General features: G+C 38.1%; 1 protein-coding gene across 1 annotated transcript; it reads left to right on the forward strand.

The window, feature by feature from the left end:
* The first annotated feature begins 14,277 nt into the window (after positions 1-14,277).
* On the forward strand, positions 14,278-16,452 carry LOC306871907 (large ribosomal subunit protein eL42). The gene is made up of 5 exons (XM_079420156.1): positions 14,278-14,338; positions 14,704-14,809; positions 14,886-14,953; positions 15,638-15,760; positions 16,371-16,452. Exons 1-5 carry the CDS (start codon positions 14,336-14,338, stop codon positions 16,389-16,391), a joined length of 321 nt encoding a protein of 106 aa, XP_079276282.1. The 5' UTR covers positions 14,278-14,335; the 3' UTR covers positions 16,392-16,452.
* Positions 16,453-16,557: the final 105 nt, after the last annotated feature.

Consider the following 16,557-nt stretch of genomic DNA (forward strand, 5'->3'; position numbering starts at 1 on the left):
AATAAAAGCTTGATAGATTAATGTTCAAAAATTAAGAAATTAAATAAGCCAAAAGCATTAGTATTGTAATTTTACAGTTGTACTGTAAAATTACTTTTTTCTAAATAATTTATTTTGTTCATTTTTTTCAGTAATAATAATAACTATTATTATGATGTATATTACGCTTATATACTTATATTCACATATAAACACAAACTATATGGTGAATAGAAGGGGCACTCACAATCTCATCCTCCAGATCCTGGGTGACTTGGTGCATTTCTTTTGAGGCGAGAAGGATCCGCCTCCTTTCCTTCAGAGGTTCGATAAGACGCACAATTCGGGTCTCGGTCACGCCTCCTTGTTCTTCTCCTTCTGGTCTCCGGTGATCAGCACCAGCCCTGACTTCACCAACACCTTGATAAAGCTGCATCTGGGCTTCCATTGACTAAAAGATGAAGATAAAGTGAGATTACAAAATGGATTAGCAAGTTTCAAATCAAGAAAAAAATTAAATAATACGTTCAGTGGCTTTTGCAGGTCTCACTTGTATCCTCTGGAGTTGCTGGCTGAAAGTGGGGCGCGGCTGAAGGAGGGTGGGTTGGGTGCTGTGGGTGGAGCTTAGTGTGGGTGGCTGCTCCTGTATGGCGGTGAGATGCTGGTCCAGGTCGCTGAGGGTGTTAGTGGGCAGGTCGGTAGTGCGGTGGTTCTGCGTTTCAAACAGCTGGCGGGCCTTGACTTTGGTGGTGTTCTCCAGGTGAGACCAGCACTCTCTGATTTCCTTCAACTTCATCTCCACCACCGATCGCAACTCGGGCTGTTCCTGGATCAGCTCCTCACCCTCCTACACATACAAATGTAACATAATCAGTGAACATGTAACTGATCTGACCCTCAACCTTCATCCTTGCCAGTTTATGCCTGTGTGTGTATGTGTAAGGGATCAAAGTAAAGCGAGTATCTGTCTCTTCAGAGCCATGGTTGAAGTCCAGCCTCCTAAAATAGGGCGCCATCACACACACATATATATACACACACACACTCACTGTCTCCCTCTCTCTGCATCAGTGTGTAAAGGTTCATTCTTCCCTGCAGAAACACATGAAATTAAATTCACCCTTGATTCTCTTTTCAAAACGATCTACATCCCGCTTTCCGTCACAGAGCCGTCATTGTATGTGTGTGTGTGCATGTCCATACGTGTGTGCGTTTGTGTTTCATAATGCAGTGCAGCATTTCTCCTTTTGGCACAAGTCGCCTGCTCCCCTGTACTGCAGAGAGGGAAAGAGTGTGTAAGAGAAGGAGTGAGAGAAACACATGGAGAAACAAAGAGAGAACAGAGAAAGGAACAGGAAAAAAGGGGATGCTTGGATGGAAAACAAAAGGATAGAGAAGAAAATGAGACTGAAGGTGGAAATTAAACTCTATGACAGATAGATGGATGCTTAAGTATTCTGACTGGTTGTTAAGCATTGCTAGGGTGTTCTAGCTGGTTGCTAGGTATTGTTATGTGTCTTAGCTGGCTGCTAGAATTTTCTGAAGGCGATCTGGCTGTTTGTGCCAGTTGCTAAGGAGTTCTAACCATTCCAAAGGTGTTCCAGCCATACATGTATATATGTAGATGTTATATTAGCTGCTGTTTCTATGGGCCGCTATACATAAGCCGTCTGCCATATTGTCCGTGAAGGCGTGAACACTCGAGTGCAAGCTGACTGTGGGTCTGCAATGTGGTTATACGTACGTATATCTATATCTGCAACAGACTTCAGCAGATGATTTTGCTAAACTAACAATACAACAAGACGAAGCCGTTGGCTAACACAACATTAAAAACTTAAAGGTGCCATAGAATGCATTGATACAGTATTTTAAATTGTTCTCTGATATCTACACAGAAGGTATGTGGCTTAGGTAAGGGCAAAAAATCTCCAGAAACGATTTTACATGTCCATTTACAACCCTAGGACTTCTCCCCAGAATGAAACGGTCTGTTATTGGCTTATTTGGCAGGGTCATGAATAATAATGAGCTCTGCTCTGATTGGCTGTTTCACAGTGCTGCGCAATGTTGAGCTCTGCTCTGATTGGCTGTTTCACAGTACGGCTCATCAGCAAGAAGGAAGCACAGGGAGGAAAATATATATTTAAATACTTTCTCTCGCAGTTATATCGTCGGGTAATTATACTGTATATAAAACGCGGGCATCAGGGAGCCGTTATTAATATGCGAGGCATTGAAACTGCTTTTGAACGATCCATCGATCGCGTTATAGTTTCACTTTCAAGAGACGCGATCACACAAACTATGTTTACATTATGGAGCAACAGTACTTACCACACATTTCACAAGATCAGATGCTTGTCAGTGGTGCTCAGGATCTGTAAGTCATTCGCCATCATCCTCATCTCTCCTTACTGAGAGTGAAATCTTATGTACTGTAACAGGCTACCGCTAGCAAGGAGCTAACCATGTCCCTTTAGTGGCTCGCGTTATTTGCTTTCTGTGCCTTTCTGAATACAGACACCAACCCATCCCTGCACTTCACACCCCCTGCACGGCCTGGAACATAACATTTATTTTGTTATTTTCGCTGTTGTCCGCGCTTGTTTATTTACAATACCTGCAAAGCTTCTGATGGTTCGGCCGGCTTAGAACAAGGGCGGGTTTATGCAAATGTTGGGGGCGTAGTGATCCCGACTGTTGCGTCACAGTCGGTGTTATGTTCTGATTCGCCTGTTTTTCAGTGGTCTTTTTTAATCACGAGATTTACATATGAAGGAGGAAACTATGGCGTTTGAGGCTCACTGTATGTCATTTATTTAAATATGCCAGGGTAAAGACAGTTTTTCATTCTATGGCACCTTTAAACTGTAATATTGAATTAATACATAGTAAAAACACAAACCAATGTATTCTCACCTATGAAAGTTTATCCTATTTCTTAAGGAATTGAAATTTCAGCAGTTTTTAAAACCAGAGGCTACACAACGTCGAGCCATTTTGGAAAACTCAGATTTTTATTGTGAGTGACACACTGACTGTTACAAGATGACGTACGCATAAACGTGTCTGAAACGGCCGATTCTGGCATCTACCGATAGGTACAGCTATAGTTCAAGCTGATTGCATTGCTCAGGTGTTGTGGGTGGTCTCTTGGCATTGCTAAGGTGTCTTAATTGGCAGGTGTTCTAGTTAGTTTTAGCTAGATAGTTCTAAGGTTGGCTAAGGCGGTCTGGCTGGATGCTAGACATGGTTAAGTGGTTGCTAAACAAAGTCATACAGCTAGATGAGACAGACAGACATATAAATAGATGAACGACAGCCAACATTTAAATAAAACCATTAATATTTCAGCATTGAATTGGAGTAGAAACTTATTATAGCATTAAAAAGTTTATATAAAAGCTGCGGTATGTGAAATTTAGATGTTTGCATTTTTATTTGAGTGTTGATTATTATATTAAAAATAAAGATCATTTTAATTTTAGAGGTAATTTTCACCTCTAATATTACAGTGATGTACCATCTGACAGGATTCTTTGTGTAGTTTAAAGCATTAGTTGAGAGCGGTTTTTTTTTTTGCTTTAAAAACCTGACCTGCTGCACCTGATCAAGGTCAGCTCTAAGGACATCATTGTGTCCTGTGATTGGTCCAGCCACCTGTCTGTCATTGAGGATGCTGAGCTGAGTGAGTCTGGAAGTGGGGGAGAGGGCGGGAACTCTTCCAGAAGGACGAAGAGTTCTCCAATCACAGTGGGACGCGATGTCATTGCTTCTGCTGTTTCTCAGGTTACAGCCTCATTAATTCACGTTTCCGTGGCTACGTACCACTATCTAAGAGTGAGCGTGTTTGTGTGTGATGCTGTAATTGCTCTCAAGTCAGGGAGTTCAGCAGGACTACAGAAATCAGGTTCAGGAAATACTGCCAGACATCTTAGTTCAGCCAAACAACAAATTTTACATTTTTTATTTGAAATTAAACTTAACGAAATTAAACTTAAGTGCAAGAGGTGAACCCCCAATCTGTCATATAAATAACATTTATCAGAATATCATTAACATATGCATCCTCAATGTGAGCTACAATTCTAACTTGCACAAGTTGATTTGTGCAAATGTAAGTTGTAATGTTGTATACATAGCTGATTGATCTTATATAGGAAGCGTTTGCTTGAGTTATTTAATCCATTAGCAAAGTGCTTCAGTTTACCAGTGTTTATTCCCTCTTCAGCTTCAGCTCACACAGCTCAAACAACAGTTGAATGATTGAATATTACTGAATAGTATCAGCGTAACTAAATTGCTGATTTTATTATTTGAACCAATCATATTCCTTATAAATGTTCATTTTCCAAAAACCCGATTTCATTAAAAAAGAGACATCTAGAATTCTACAGAATAAATTTTAAAAAATTCTAAATTCTACAATGACCTGCACAACTGTAAAATAGGTCCTAGATTTCTGACACAGCTGTAGTCCTGAAACAAAATCCTGAAGAACAGAGAGAGAAAAGGAAGCATGTTGCAGATTGCACAGAAAGCAGAATTAGACTCTCCTTCTTCAAACTGAACAGAACAAGCACTTTGTAGAAAAAAAAATTCTACATCAAATATTCAACATATACACATATGTCCATGCATCTGCTGATGAATCTAATTCACTGCAGGATTCAGATTATAAAAAGCTATTTAACTCATGAGATTGGTTTGCATGTTTGATATGGTCCACTTAAATCACCTGAAATAAAGCTTTCCGAAACACTGGCACTGAAGTACCAGAACAACATTAATCACAAGTTTCACAAAAGGCCTGGAGATATACATGACAGTCACACCCACATAGAGTTGCCAAGTAGCTACTGATTTCCACTGGCATTTACAGATCAAGAAAAGAAAGAATCACACCATTTATTACAATTGCAGATATTATGTAATGCTAAGATATTAGACTTTCCCAAACCATGATATGACACCGATCCATGTCACGTTAGAGCTGGGCGATCCATTGAAAATTCACAATATATTCAAAATTACTTTTATAATGATAACAATTTATGCAACACAGACAATACCGTGATGATATCCTTAATGCTTTTTAATTGTAAATTACATTTTCCAAAGACTATGTCCTTAGACTAGTACACCAGCAATCCTTCTTAAGACAAAGTTAAGACAAAGATGTTTCAATAGCTATGTCTGATTATATGGGATTAGAAAGTTGTAGTAAAATAAATATGCATTATTTATTATGTGTATTGTTGTATTTGTGTTCATCAATTATATGCATATAAAGTAAATATTAATATAAATTAATAAAAAAAAGAAAGAAATATTTACCAACCCTATGTCACATACAAAGTAGTGCAGTCAGACTAAAGGCTATATAGTTCAGAATCTTACATCATTCAGTCATACATGGAAGAAACATGAGAAGAGAAAACAAGGCCAAAACAGAAAGATAGCAGGCCCACAACATCTAATAAGACATTCAGAGTGTTGTAATTCAGAGTATTGCGGTACAAATCCACCACAAGAACACAATGACGAATCAGCAACAAGCCATTTGAGATATTATTAACCAAATCATCAATGCAGCAAAATGCATCTGAAATTTCTAGTCAGAGCTCGATTGTTTACCACTTAAAAACAGACTATTCAATTAGGACAGAAAAATTTGAGTCAGAGCTCCTTCATCTATGTTTAGATCTTCTTGCCATTACAACCTCAATATAATACAAAAATCGAGAAAACATACTTGCAACTCTACCACATACTAGCATCTCGGTCCACACAGCATCATACATCTACCATAAAATCACACACACATATGCTACTTCATGGATTCAGATAATGAATTCATATTTTGCACAGTTTAATTCTTGGTTTCGGTTTTGTACATATTTTTGAGACAATTCAGCACAACATTTAGCACATCAGTAAGGCTGATTCTCAGCTTTCCACCCACTGTCAGCATGAAAGAAGAACAGTAGCAGTGTCTATGCAGTCATACAGCGACACACGATGCATCATGTCACATGGTTCCTTGCCATTTTCTGTGATCAGCAGTACCAGCAGATATCCTATTAATACCCATCATACCTTTAGACTGATTTACATGATACTATTCATATTAATGTCGCTGCCATCACACAAGGTGCTCTATGGTTTCAGACACTTCACAGTGCCATTCGAAACCCAGCAATCACACTTCAGCTGCACCAGGATGTCCTGTTGTGTATCAGGCCATAAGCAATCTTTTAGGACAGCATGTACCGGATCAGAACAGGTCACCTGGGATCAAATATTGTATTCCAGAGCATCATAAGGCACCACAGACCAACTGAAACTGAACATGTTATATAACATTTAATGGCAAGAGATATTTAAAAAATAAGATGCGAATATACACACAGATGTGAAGACAGTGTGGTTGCGTTAAGACATTAAGGACAGCAGTGGATCATTCTCTTCCAACGGCCATTTCCACTATCAAGCATTCACCAAAGCTTTTTCTCATTTACCACTCTTTCATTTAAGCTTTAGCCAATCTTAAATGGGAACACACTTTTATCTTAAACTTTTAACATTCTAGTTGACACCAATAAGCTGATAATTGACATGGCCAATAACACACCAAAACCTAAAATCAACATTTGTCATCAATGTCAGATCAGTGTTTTGGTGTTTAAGCGAATGTAAGCATCACAACATTACAATATGGATAGCCATTAATTTTGAGAATGTGAAACGTGCTATAAAGGTCATCCTTCATGAAACTGTGAAACTGTGCAATCTTAGTTACACCTATAAGTTTGCATTAGATGACTGCAAAAGTAATCTAAAATAATAATAAAAAATGGTATAAATGTGTATGCATATCTAAATATCCAAAACCCACTGAAACAATTTTTTCTTAAATTAATTAGGAAATATGGAAGTACTTACTTATTTAGCACTATTATATGATGCCGTTTAGCACAATGGTCAACAATTGTTGTTTTTATTGTGCTTTAGAAAAAAATTGACTGAAAATCTCTTTGCTTAATTTACTGGCACATCATACTAAACGTATTTGTTGATTTAAATACACAACAATAAAAAACACGCTTCAAATGTCTCAATGGATTCAGGCAGGAACACTGGACACAGGAAATATAATGAAGAGAGAAGAAGAAATCCAGCACATTGCCATGTGTGCCATGTCTCTGCTTTTAGATGCCTGATGAGGGTTGCATAATCGAAAATTTGCTGTTTCAACAAAACATTGGATTTCCTCCAATCTACGGCAATTTTGGGGATTTTTTCTTATCGCAACACTGGTTTAAAAAAACATGCATGATTACAGAGGACACTATTCTCTCCATTTTGAATAAACATCCCAAAGTCTACACTTATATGCCAGAATCTGTCTTCAGTTCATCTTCAATCAACCCCAAATTTGTTCTAAACCCATTCTCAACCAACCATCAAGCATTCGCCTCAAATCTATTCTCCGTTCATCGTCAATCAAGGCCAAATGTCCTCAACTAAACCACAACCAAAGCTAAATCTGTACGCGGCCCGTTCATAATCAATTTTCAAACCAAATCCTTTTTTCAACCAATCCTGAATCTTTTCTCAATTCATTATGAATCTTCCCTCAACAGATCCTGAATCTGTTCTCAGTTTTCAGCACAAGTCTCATTTCCTTCATACTTCTCATGCGCTCTAAATTCAACTGAGAATTCATACTGCCTCAGTAATGTTTTCCACAATTCCTAGGATAAAAGTAAGGTCTAGGAACAGCACTTACATTTATTAACCAAGAGTCACCAATGCTGCATTTATTGTGATCAAAAGTACAGAAAACAGTAATATAGTGAAATATTATTAAAATTTTAAATCAAATAACAGTTTTTTATATATTTTAAAAAGCAATTTATTCCTAAATATTCAGCAGTCATTACTCCAGATGTCAGAGGCACATGATCCATCAGAAATCATTCTGTATGCTGATTTGCAGTTCTTATTATTATTGTCCTGCTTAATATTTTTGGGCAAACCATTTAAGGATTCTTTGATGAATAGAAGGTTCAAAAGATAGCATGTATTTAAAAAATTAATCTTTTGTAACATTATAAATGTCTTTACTGTCACTTTTGATCAATTTAATACATCAATGCTGAAAAACTTTTATTATTTCAAAAAACATTGCATCCTTATAAATTTTAAGAAACTGTGCTCATAAAGCCAATGTGTTGGAAAAGAGTCAGAGCCCATGCAGTTACCTGAACAGCACCTTATGTACAAAGTGCCCACCCATATATTATTTTTTCCCTCCTTCTCGCCATTTCTTTCATTTTATCGCCTGTGACTCACCTGTTCGATCTTGGCGAGCCATTCTTTGTTACGGGCCAGTTCAGCCATGAAGGCCTGGTGCTTCATCCATTTCCTGTGCAGCTTCTGAGCTTCATCTCGAGCTCCATCGCGAGCTGTCAGCATCCTATCGGCCTCTGGGAGCTCTGCTCAGCTACACCATACACACATGCACAGAGCAGTCAGCAGACAGCTACGACACAGACACACTCTGTCACAATCTTTTAGGCATCATTTCCACACACACACACACACACACACAGCACCAGGCCCTGTACACTCCACATCAATAGAACACTGCAGCACCACGAAAAACCTGTTCACCTGCACCACCAGCACACACATCCCAAAAATGTCCAGAGCAGAGGAGAGAGCAGCACCTCAGCAGAATGTGCAGCAGCAGTGGGGTCTGGAGCTCAGGGGTAGGGGATCCACTGGGTCCTCATGTCCTCCAGGTTAGCGTCCAGGCCCCTGCAGTTCTGCTGCAGTATCCGTGCGTCAGTCCAACGGCTCAGAAAAAACAACCGGTACACACACGCAAGACAAACACCCACTTAAAGCGCCTGGTCTCCAACAGAAACCTTCGGTGAGGCTGTTTCCTGTAAAAAAAAATCACTGCATTATAATCCTTCAAGCCACACGAGAACCAAAAGCCGTGTCTTCACCTGCTTGCGTCCGCGTCAGGGGCGAAGCTCTGCTGTCGACCTGGTGGATGGGGGTTCGGAGGAGGAGTGGGAGGAGTCGCTAATGTGAGTGTATGTGGGGGGGGGGGGCAGATTTAGACACCTAAAGACACAAGTTACCCTCTTTGAATGAGCTCACGCACTCGCAAACATCGTGCTGCGGAGGATGTAATGGCTGAATGGATTCACACGTGTGCTTTTGTGGGCAGATTCTCATGTTCTCTAGTGTGATTGCAATGCAGCATGCTGCAGTCTCTCTCTCTCTCTCTCTCTCTCTCTCTCACTCTCTCTCTCTCTCTCTCTGTCAGCGCAGAGAAAACCGCCTCAATCCTATCAACAGACTTTACTGCAGTGCCTCAGAGTGAGGGAGGGAGGGAGGGAGGGAGCACGAAAGAGGGAGAGGCAGAGAGAACGAGAGAGAGAGGGAGAAAGGGAGGGGGTGGTAGAGGATGAGGAGAGTGAAAGGAAAAGATGAGGCTTAAGGATGGTACATTGGCTACAAAGGGAGACAGAAATACTATGGGACAAACACCTTGTATAGGCAGGGAAAAGGGGAAATGGGAGAGACAGGTGTAAAGAGAGGGAAGAGTAAGCGTCAGTGTCACTAGGGACGTTTAACTGCACCATGGGGATGTGTGTGTGTGTGTGTGTGTGTTGGGGGACAGTAAGGAAAGGAGAACAGATTGGTTTAGAAAACAACCACAGGCATGCTGAGGAACTGGAGGTCACAGCCTCAGCAGTGGTGGTGGGTAGTTGCCACAGGGGTGTGTGTGTGTGTGTGTGTGTGTGTGCATGTTTATGTGGTTTATGAGGACACAAATTTGTATAATGACATGGGTATGACAGAGGTATTACAATATGAAGGTGGTTTATGAGGACACTGCCTATGTCCCCGTAATTCAAAAGGCTTAAAAAACATACTAAATGGTGTTTTTTTTTTAAATCTGAAAATGCACATAGTCTCCTGTGAGGGCTAAGTTTAGGTGTAGGGTTGGTGTAGGGCAATAGCACACACAGTTTGTTCAGTATAAAAACCATTACGCCTATGGAGAGTCCCCATAAACCACAAAAACCAACGTGTGTGTGTGTGTGTGTGTGTGTGTGTGTGTGTGTGTGTGTGTAAGGACATCCAGAAGGGAAGATGTGTGTGTGTGTGTTACATGAGCACTGAGAAGAGACTAGAAAAATTAACTGGAGAGGTGGATTGTGTTATTACAAAGGTAAAAAGGGACATGCAATGGTTCAGTGGGAGATATCTTGACTGTGTCTATAATGAATCTGTCATCATTTCAAACAGCTGAATGAGAGCAGGGGAAAGGACACACGTGTCGCTGTAGCATAGCTGCTTCCGATTTAAAGACACAGACATGTTTTAGAAATGCACACACCCAAGGAACAGAGGTTTGGGCTGGAATACGTATGCAGAAACAGATGGATTTTGATTTCAGAAACAATTGAAGCAATTAAGCATGAATATTATTAACTGCAGCATTTGGATTAACAGGAAATAAGGATTGTAGCATGTGCCTTACAGGATTTGTGTGAAACCCTGTGTGCTTGTCATATTTTACATTTGCTGATAGTCTAATTAAAATTATGGTTTTGTAGCTTTAAGCCTGTTATTTTTGAGCTCACCTTTGAGATCAACCAAATGTTTTTGGTTACAAATGCATTTAAAAATGTAGGTTACTAATTTATAATTAACATCTGCCAGAGATCAGAGAAAATCAAATAATTATGAAAACCTACCATTTAAATTAATCAGAACCGCCAGCCTCAGATCTTGGTCTACAGGTAAAGGTGGTGGTGAGAAATCCTTCAAATTCAAATGAAAAGTGTCCTATTTTGCTCTTTTTATGATACAAGCAGTGGTATTACTGACCTAAACTATTGTGTTGCAGTGTCACTGCATCAGGCCATGTGGTAATACTATTAATATTATGCTTAAAAGAGGCACACAAATAAGCTTTTTTATTATTATTTCATTTTATTGTTTGTTTTTGTTTTTCTAACTATAAAAATTAGAATACAATTAAATGTTCTGTAACCCAGTGTGCCCAGTCCAAAAATGACAGATTTCAAGAATCACAAAATTGACACGCAACATATAGGCTATGAGCATAAAAGAAATTTACAAATATTCACCTTCGTTTTCGTAATTTGCTGGACGTCAGCATAAATTTGTCTCCTTCCCTGTTAAAATAAAGCCAGAGGCCTTCGGCTGTTTGGCGGCCCCCTATGGACAACATGCTCTGCGTTATGGGGACACATTTTCACATTTTTTGTTATACACAAAATTATGTCACAAATAACGGGTAACTTAAGCACTACAAATACAGGTACAGCATGCCAAAGAGAGCCATGCATTTAAAAACCTTTCAGCTGTGCTGCCATTCTGGACTGCATAAAGAATAGAATGCTCAACACTTTCTTCTCATTCACAAAACACACACACAAATGTTATGTCTATCTAGAGTCATTTTTGCTTATTAGCATGGTTGAATCTGATCACTGAGGGTCAGCAAGACACTGATTAATAAAATGGAATTTTTGTGTTAACATTTAATTTTATTGCAGGTTTGTGTAATATTCTGAGATTGCTTTTCACAGTTTTTTATTCAATTTGAGGAATACTGAATCTGTTTTTGTGCAAGTGAGATGAGTAAACATTTAATCTAGAACTACAGTAAAAAATCTATGTCACACATAATGCCTCTGCACTTACTCCCAAATTCTCTCAACATGAGGACAGGAGAACTGTCAGTTAAACAAAGTAACTGGCATTACATATTTAGAAAAGTACCTAAAATATTTTCTTGTAAGCTAAAACGTAATGCGGTATTTAACTAGTTACTTCAAAAAGTAATCTGATTACGTAAATCATGTTAATTGCAATGTTTTACCCCCAACACTGCTTACAAAAAAGGTTGATGGAACAGTGCTTACCTGGTGCACTAACATTACTGGTGTTCAAGAATTTCATTGGCCGATGTTGTGTCAAGGGTTGGTGAATCGCCAGGGATCCTGCAACACCCAAAATAATGCTTTATTTCTAACACATTTTCCTCAGTCACTGGCCCTTTAACAACAGAGCAACCTCCCTTCGCACACAATGTTTGTTCTTTGTCTTTTCAAATTATTTCACTTTAATTAACCCCATTAATCTGCATGAAGGGAGCCAAAGGCGAACATGTACAATCAGGTGTTATTAATCAAAGCTCCATGGAGATGAAGCGTGCGTGTGGACGGTTGAGATTGTGTTTTTTCAGAGGGCATGTCAATCCAAACCCTGAATGTGCAGGCATGGTTTTCTAGTAACATCTAGCAGGCCAGTATAATGTGCAGAATGCACCTTGAAGTCACTGGGTCAGGCAGATGTTATTACAGCTCATCGGGAATGACCTAGTGAGTGTCGCCATGGTGATAGTGCCAGCCAGCAGCATGCTACATGTGCCAGTCCATATCAGCTTCTCAGACGGCCAGCAGCACAAACAGTGTGGTTTCCTTTTCTGCTAGCAGTTTGTTCTTTATACTTCATTATTCTCTGACAAACCAAAAATGACAACAAACAATAACAAATGCGGAACATCAGTAGAAAAAGAACAGTTTGAAGATTTTTGTTATTAAAATTTGATCATGTTTATAACATCACTTCTGATTTCAAAAATGTTTTTGGTTATTCGTCATTTAGTACAAATATTCCTTATAAACAAAGCCTTCCACCATACCTGCTATATCTTTCTGCCCCTTTTCCCCAAAAAAAAAAAACACTACAGGTTCAAGGTCTGCTAACCAGTTACAAAAATTAACTCAAACACCAATGAAAGTATAAACTCAACAGCACAAAAAAGCATACTTTCCTGGTCTTTGGAACTTATTTTCCCTTTTATAATTGTGTTTTTGAGAATAGACTTCCTCAGTTATTGTGATTTCATCTCTAAAATTTGCCAAAAGTACCCTGCAAATATAAATATTTGTCATTTATTTTCATTATGCATTAGGAACAGTCTTTTTTTTGTACTACAAACAATTGTATATTGTAATTTAGAGGTACTTCCTTGAAATTATGTGATACTAGTCGTATTTTCAGTCATTTTTATGACATTATGATCATTTTCCCAAAAAATATTTTTGGTAAATAAAGCCTCTTGTCATCTTTTCTGAGGAGATATCACTTTTTGGTCACGTTTCAAGAAAATATCGTGATACCTGGTTACAGTGTTGCCAACTAATTTTCAGGGGAAGTTCCTAAAAGAAGGTCAGTTTGTCGCTTTAAGTTGCTAAATGACAAAATCGTCACTGCATCAAATCTCAGCAAAAATATATATATTAATTTATATTAGTTTGTAAAATTATATAAATGCATAAAATAACTGCATTTTTAAAAACATTGAATTTTTTAACACTTACACATTTTTCAACCATTTAAGTTTTTTTTTTATTAGCAAGTAAACTAGTAAAACTATACATTCTGAACAATTATACTTTTAAGCAGTTAGTATGCTACACCAAGAAGAGTCTGTAAAAAATAGGGCATAATCTACTATGTTAATATAAAGGAATTTTTCCATATTGATTTTTCACAGGGTTTTTTTACCTGCATTTTAAATTACGCATTGTATTTTGTGTTTTCTGGTTACACAATGGATAGCGGATATCTCTTGGAAAATTTCTAGCACCTTTTTCATTTTTCGAGATATTTTTCTTACAGTGTACTAACGTTAACTGATCAACAATCACAGGTACAAGCTACAAGGTGTATCATAAATTAACAATTATGCAGATAACTTCATTCATGCTAGCTAAGCGATATTTGGTTTCCTCTTTCTGTGTAAATTACATAGAACAAAAGTTGCAAAAAGTTAATTTTTTTAACATATGCTTTATCAACAGGTACAGTGCCATATCTCAATATATAACAACAAAAAACATTTCAGTGCCGATGAGCATTTCATAAGCATCAGTTTACAGACCGATATCCATTATACATATATTAACAATTCCATAGAAAAAAGTTTAAAGTGTAAATTAAAAAAAAAAAAAAAGCTACATTTAAAAAGTTGGTTTGAAAAGTTGCTAAATTTAGCAACAAAATTGCTAAGTTGGCAACACTGCCTGGTTATTATCGAGCTTTTACGTATTCTGTGATATTAAAATGACTCATAAAATACTTACTATTATTCGTATTCATATATACGCTTGGTATGTGGACCATTAGGTGGTAGCATCGTGCAGCAGGAAACAGCGCGTGACCCGGTACTAATGCTCTGAGTGCCGCCTGCACTTCCTCTTTGCTCCTGCGCCGCGAGGCAGTCATGGTGTGTAATATTGTCCTGTGGAGTTTCATCCAAAATCTGTTTTAATCCTAAATATGTGAATAGCCTAGACCCAAACAAACTGTACGGAGTTAATGTGTACATCTTCGGCATCATATAAAATGTTTTATTTAATCGTTTATGTGACAAATGAGATGATTATTCTCTATTTGCCAACTCGTTATGCAGATGTTTTAGTTGTAGCCGCTTATGAATTGTATTTTAGGATAATCTTAATAAAACACTAGTTTTTTGTCTTCATGTATTCGAAATGATACTGCACACCCTTTAATTTACGAATTTTTATGTGTATTTAGCGAAAATGTCGATTAGCTTGAGCGCTAACGCTAATGCGTGTTTATGTGTAGGTGAACGTGCCGAAGACCCGCAGGACCTACTGCAAGAAATGCAAGAAGCACCAGCCACATAAAGTGACCCAGTACAAGAAGGGCAAAGACTCTCTGTACGCCCAGGGTAAGTAAAGAGCTGACTGAGACATCGACAGTGTGTTCAATGTCTGAAGAGTTTTACCTGCATTTGTTTTTTCTAGGAAAGAGGCGCTACGACAGAAAGCAGAGTGGTTATGGAGGACAGACGAAGCCTATTTTCCGGAAAAAGGTATGTTGGGTCTTGAGTAAGGATACAAGAGTTGCCATGTTTAACATAAACCAGCAGCCTCTTATTTTAATATTGCTCTAAAGCGATATTGTTGTATTTTCAATTGCGTTTCAATAATTAAACACCTTGGGTGTTGTTGCAACCATTTTTGTTTAATTCTTGACAAAAAGGAGACCCACTGGTGTGTAGACTATGGTGGAAACTTATCTACACATGGTAAACTGCAGGCCTGAAGTGTCTTAGGGGTATTGTTAGTGTTGGCAGTATACATGTATTTTTTGACATGCCTAAATGTCTTTATTTGGCATTTTAATAAATAATATTGCAGTATTGGAATTTGGATGAATATTGAGTTTCTGGCAATCCGATTATAAGTGAACCGTACTTGCTATAAATGAATGAGTTTCATAAAAAAAAAGTCACATTGGTTTTGAACCACATTTGCAGTGTTAACAATTCAAGTTGCATGTGTAACGGTGATCTGTTTCACCACTTCTGAGCAGATCACAGGTAAACAGAGCCTAAAGTAAATTTCACATGTACATAAAGCTTTAAACTTTCCACAAATGAAATGACCCCCTACGCATTTTAGTTGAGTCTAGATCTACATTATTTGTGGTAAACGGGTTCTGCTAAATATTGATTGATTGTATGAATTTAATTGTGTCCTTCCTTGTGCCGCAGGCTAAAACCACAAAGAAGATCGTGCTGAGGCTGGAGTGCGTGGAGCCCAACTGCCGCTCAAAGAGGATGTTGGCCATTAAGAGATGCAAACACTTTGAGTTGGGAGGAGACAAGAAGAGAAAGGTAAAGGAATACACTTCAGCTGACCAGACTTGACATCACGTTGGTTAAAAACTTTTATTATAAATTAAACACAGAATTTGGAACTATTTGTACTGATAGTACAACTTTGGATGCAAGAGAGATATATTTTTAGTCATTAATTGTTTTGAGGGTTTTCATTATGGAAAACCTGAAACAAGACTTACAAGGCACTTACACAAAAATGCATTTGATATTTATGTAGTAAACAAAGATCTGTGGTTGATTTCATCAGCTAGAAATAGCTGTCCTCATGAGGGCAATCTTTTTAAAAAAAAAAAAAAAAAAACTTACAATGCTGAATTTTTTGAAAGTTTTACAGTAAACTCAAAAGTAATGGAAATTCGTTTGAGACGGGTGTATTTTTTACAGTATCTAGTTTACTAAAATAATCAGAGGTGGACCTGTTTCTTTGTCTGAATTAAGTTTGAACATTTTGTCCATAGTTTAATTATTAGAATTAACCACGTCATAAGTGTTTGGGCTTTCAAATAAGATTTTTCCCTTAACTAGGGACGGAACGGATGAAAATTGTTTCAACCGGTCAAGAGAATGAAAATGCCTAATTTCTATTCTCGTCTTTCTCTTACAGGGCCAGGTCATCCAGTTCTGAGCTGGGCCAAATGCTTCTGTTGTGGTTTACCATCACTGTCAGTAAAAGTTGTATACAGTTATGCTGACTCTTGCCTTTCATTCATCATCAGTATCAAACTGTGTTTCCAAATGAAGTTCCACACAAGTGCACTGTAGGGGACCAAAATGGCAGCTTTGCTTCCATA

This window comes from Barbus barbus (assembly GCF_936440315.1).
Source record: "Barbus barbus genome assembly, chromosome: 6".
Taxonomy (NCBI): Eukaryota; Metazoa; Chordata; class Actinopteri; order Cypriniformes; family Cyprinidae; genus Barbus; species Barbus barbus.

Coding starts and splice junctions, on each gene's coding strand:
- LOC306871907 (XM_079420156.1), top strand. Junction 14,954..15,637: donor AGCCTATTTTCCGGAAAAAG/GTATGTTGGGTC, acceptor CTTGTGCCGCAG/GCTAAAACCACAAAGAAGAT. Junction 15,761..16,370: donor GAGGAGACAAGAAGAGAAAG/GTAAAGGAATAC, acceptor TTTCTCTTACAG/GGCCAGGTCATCCAGTTCTG.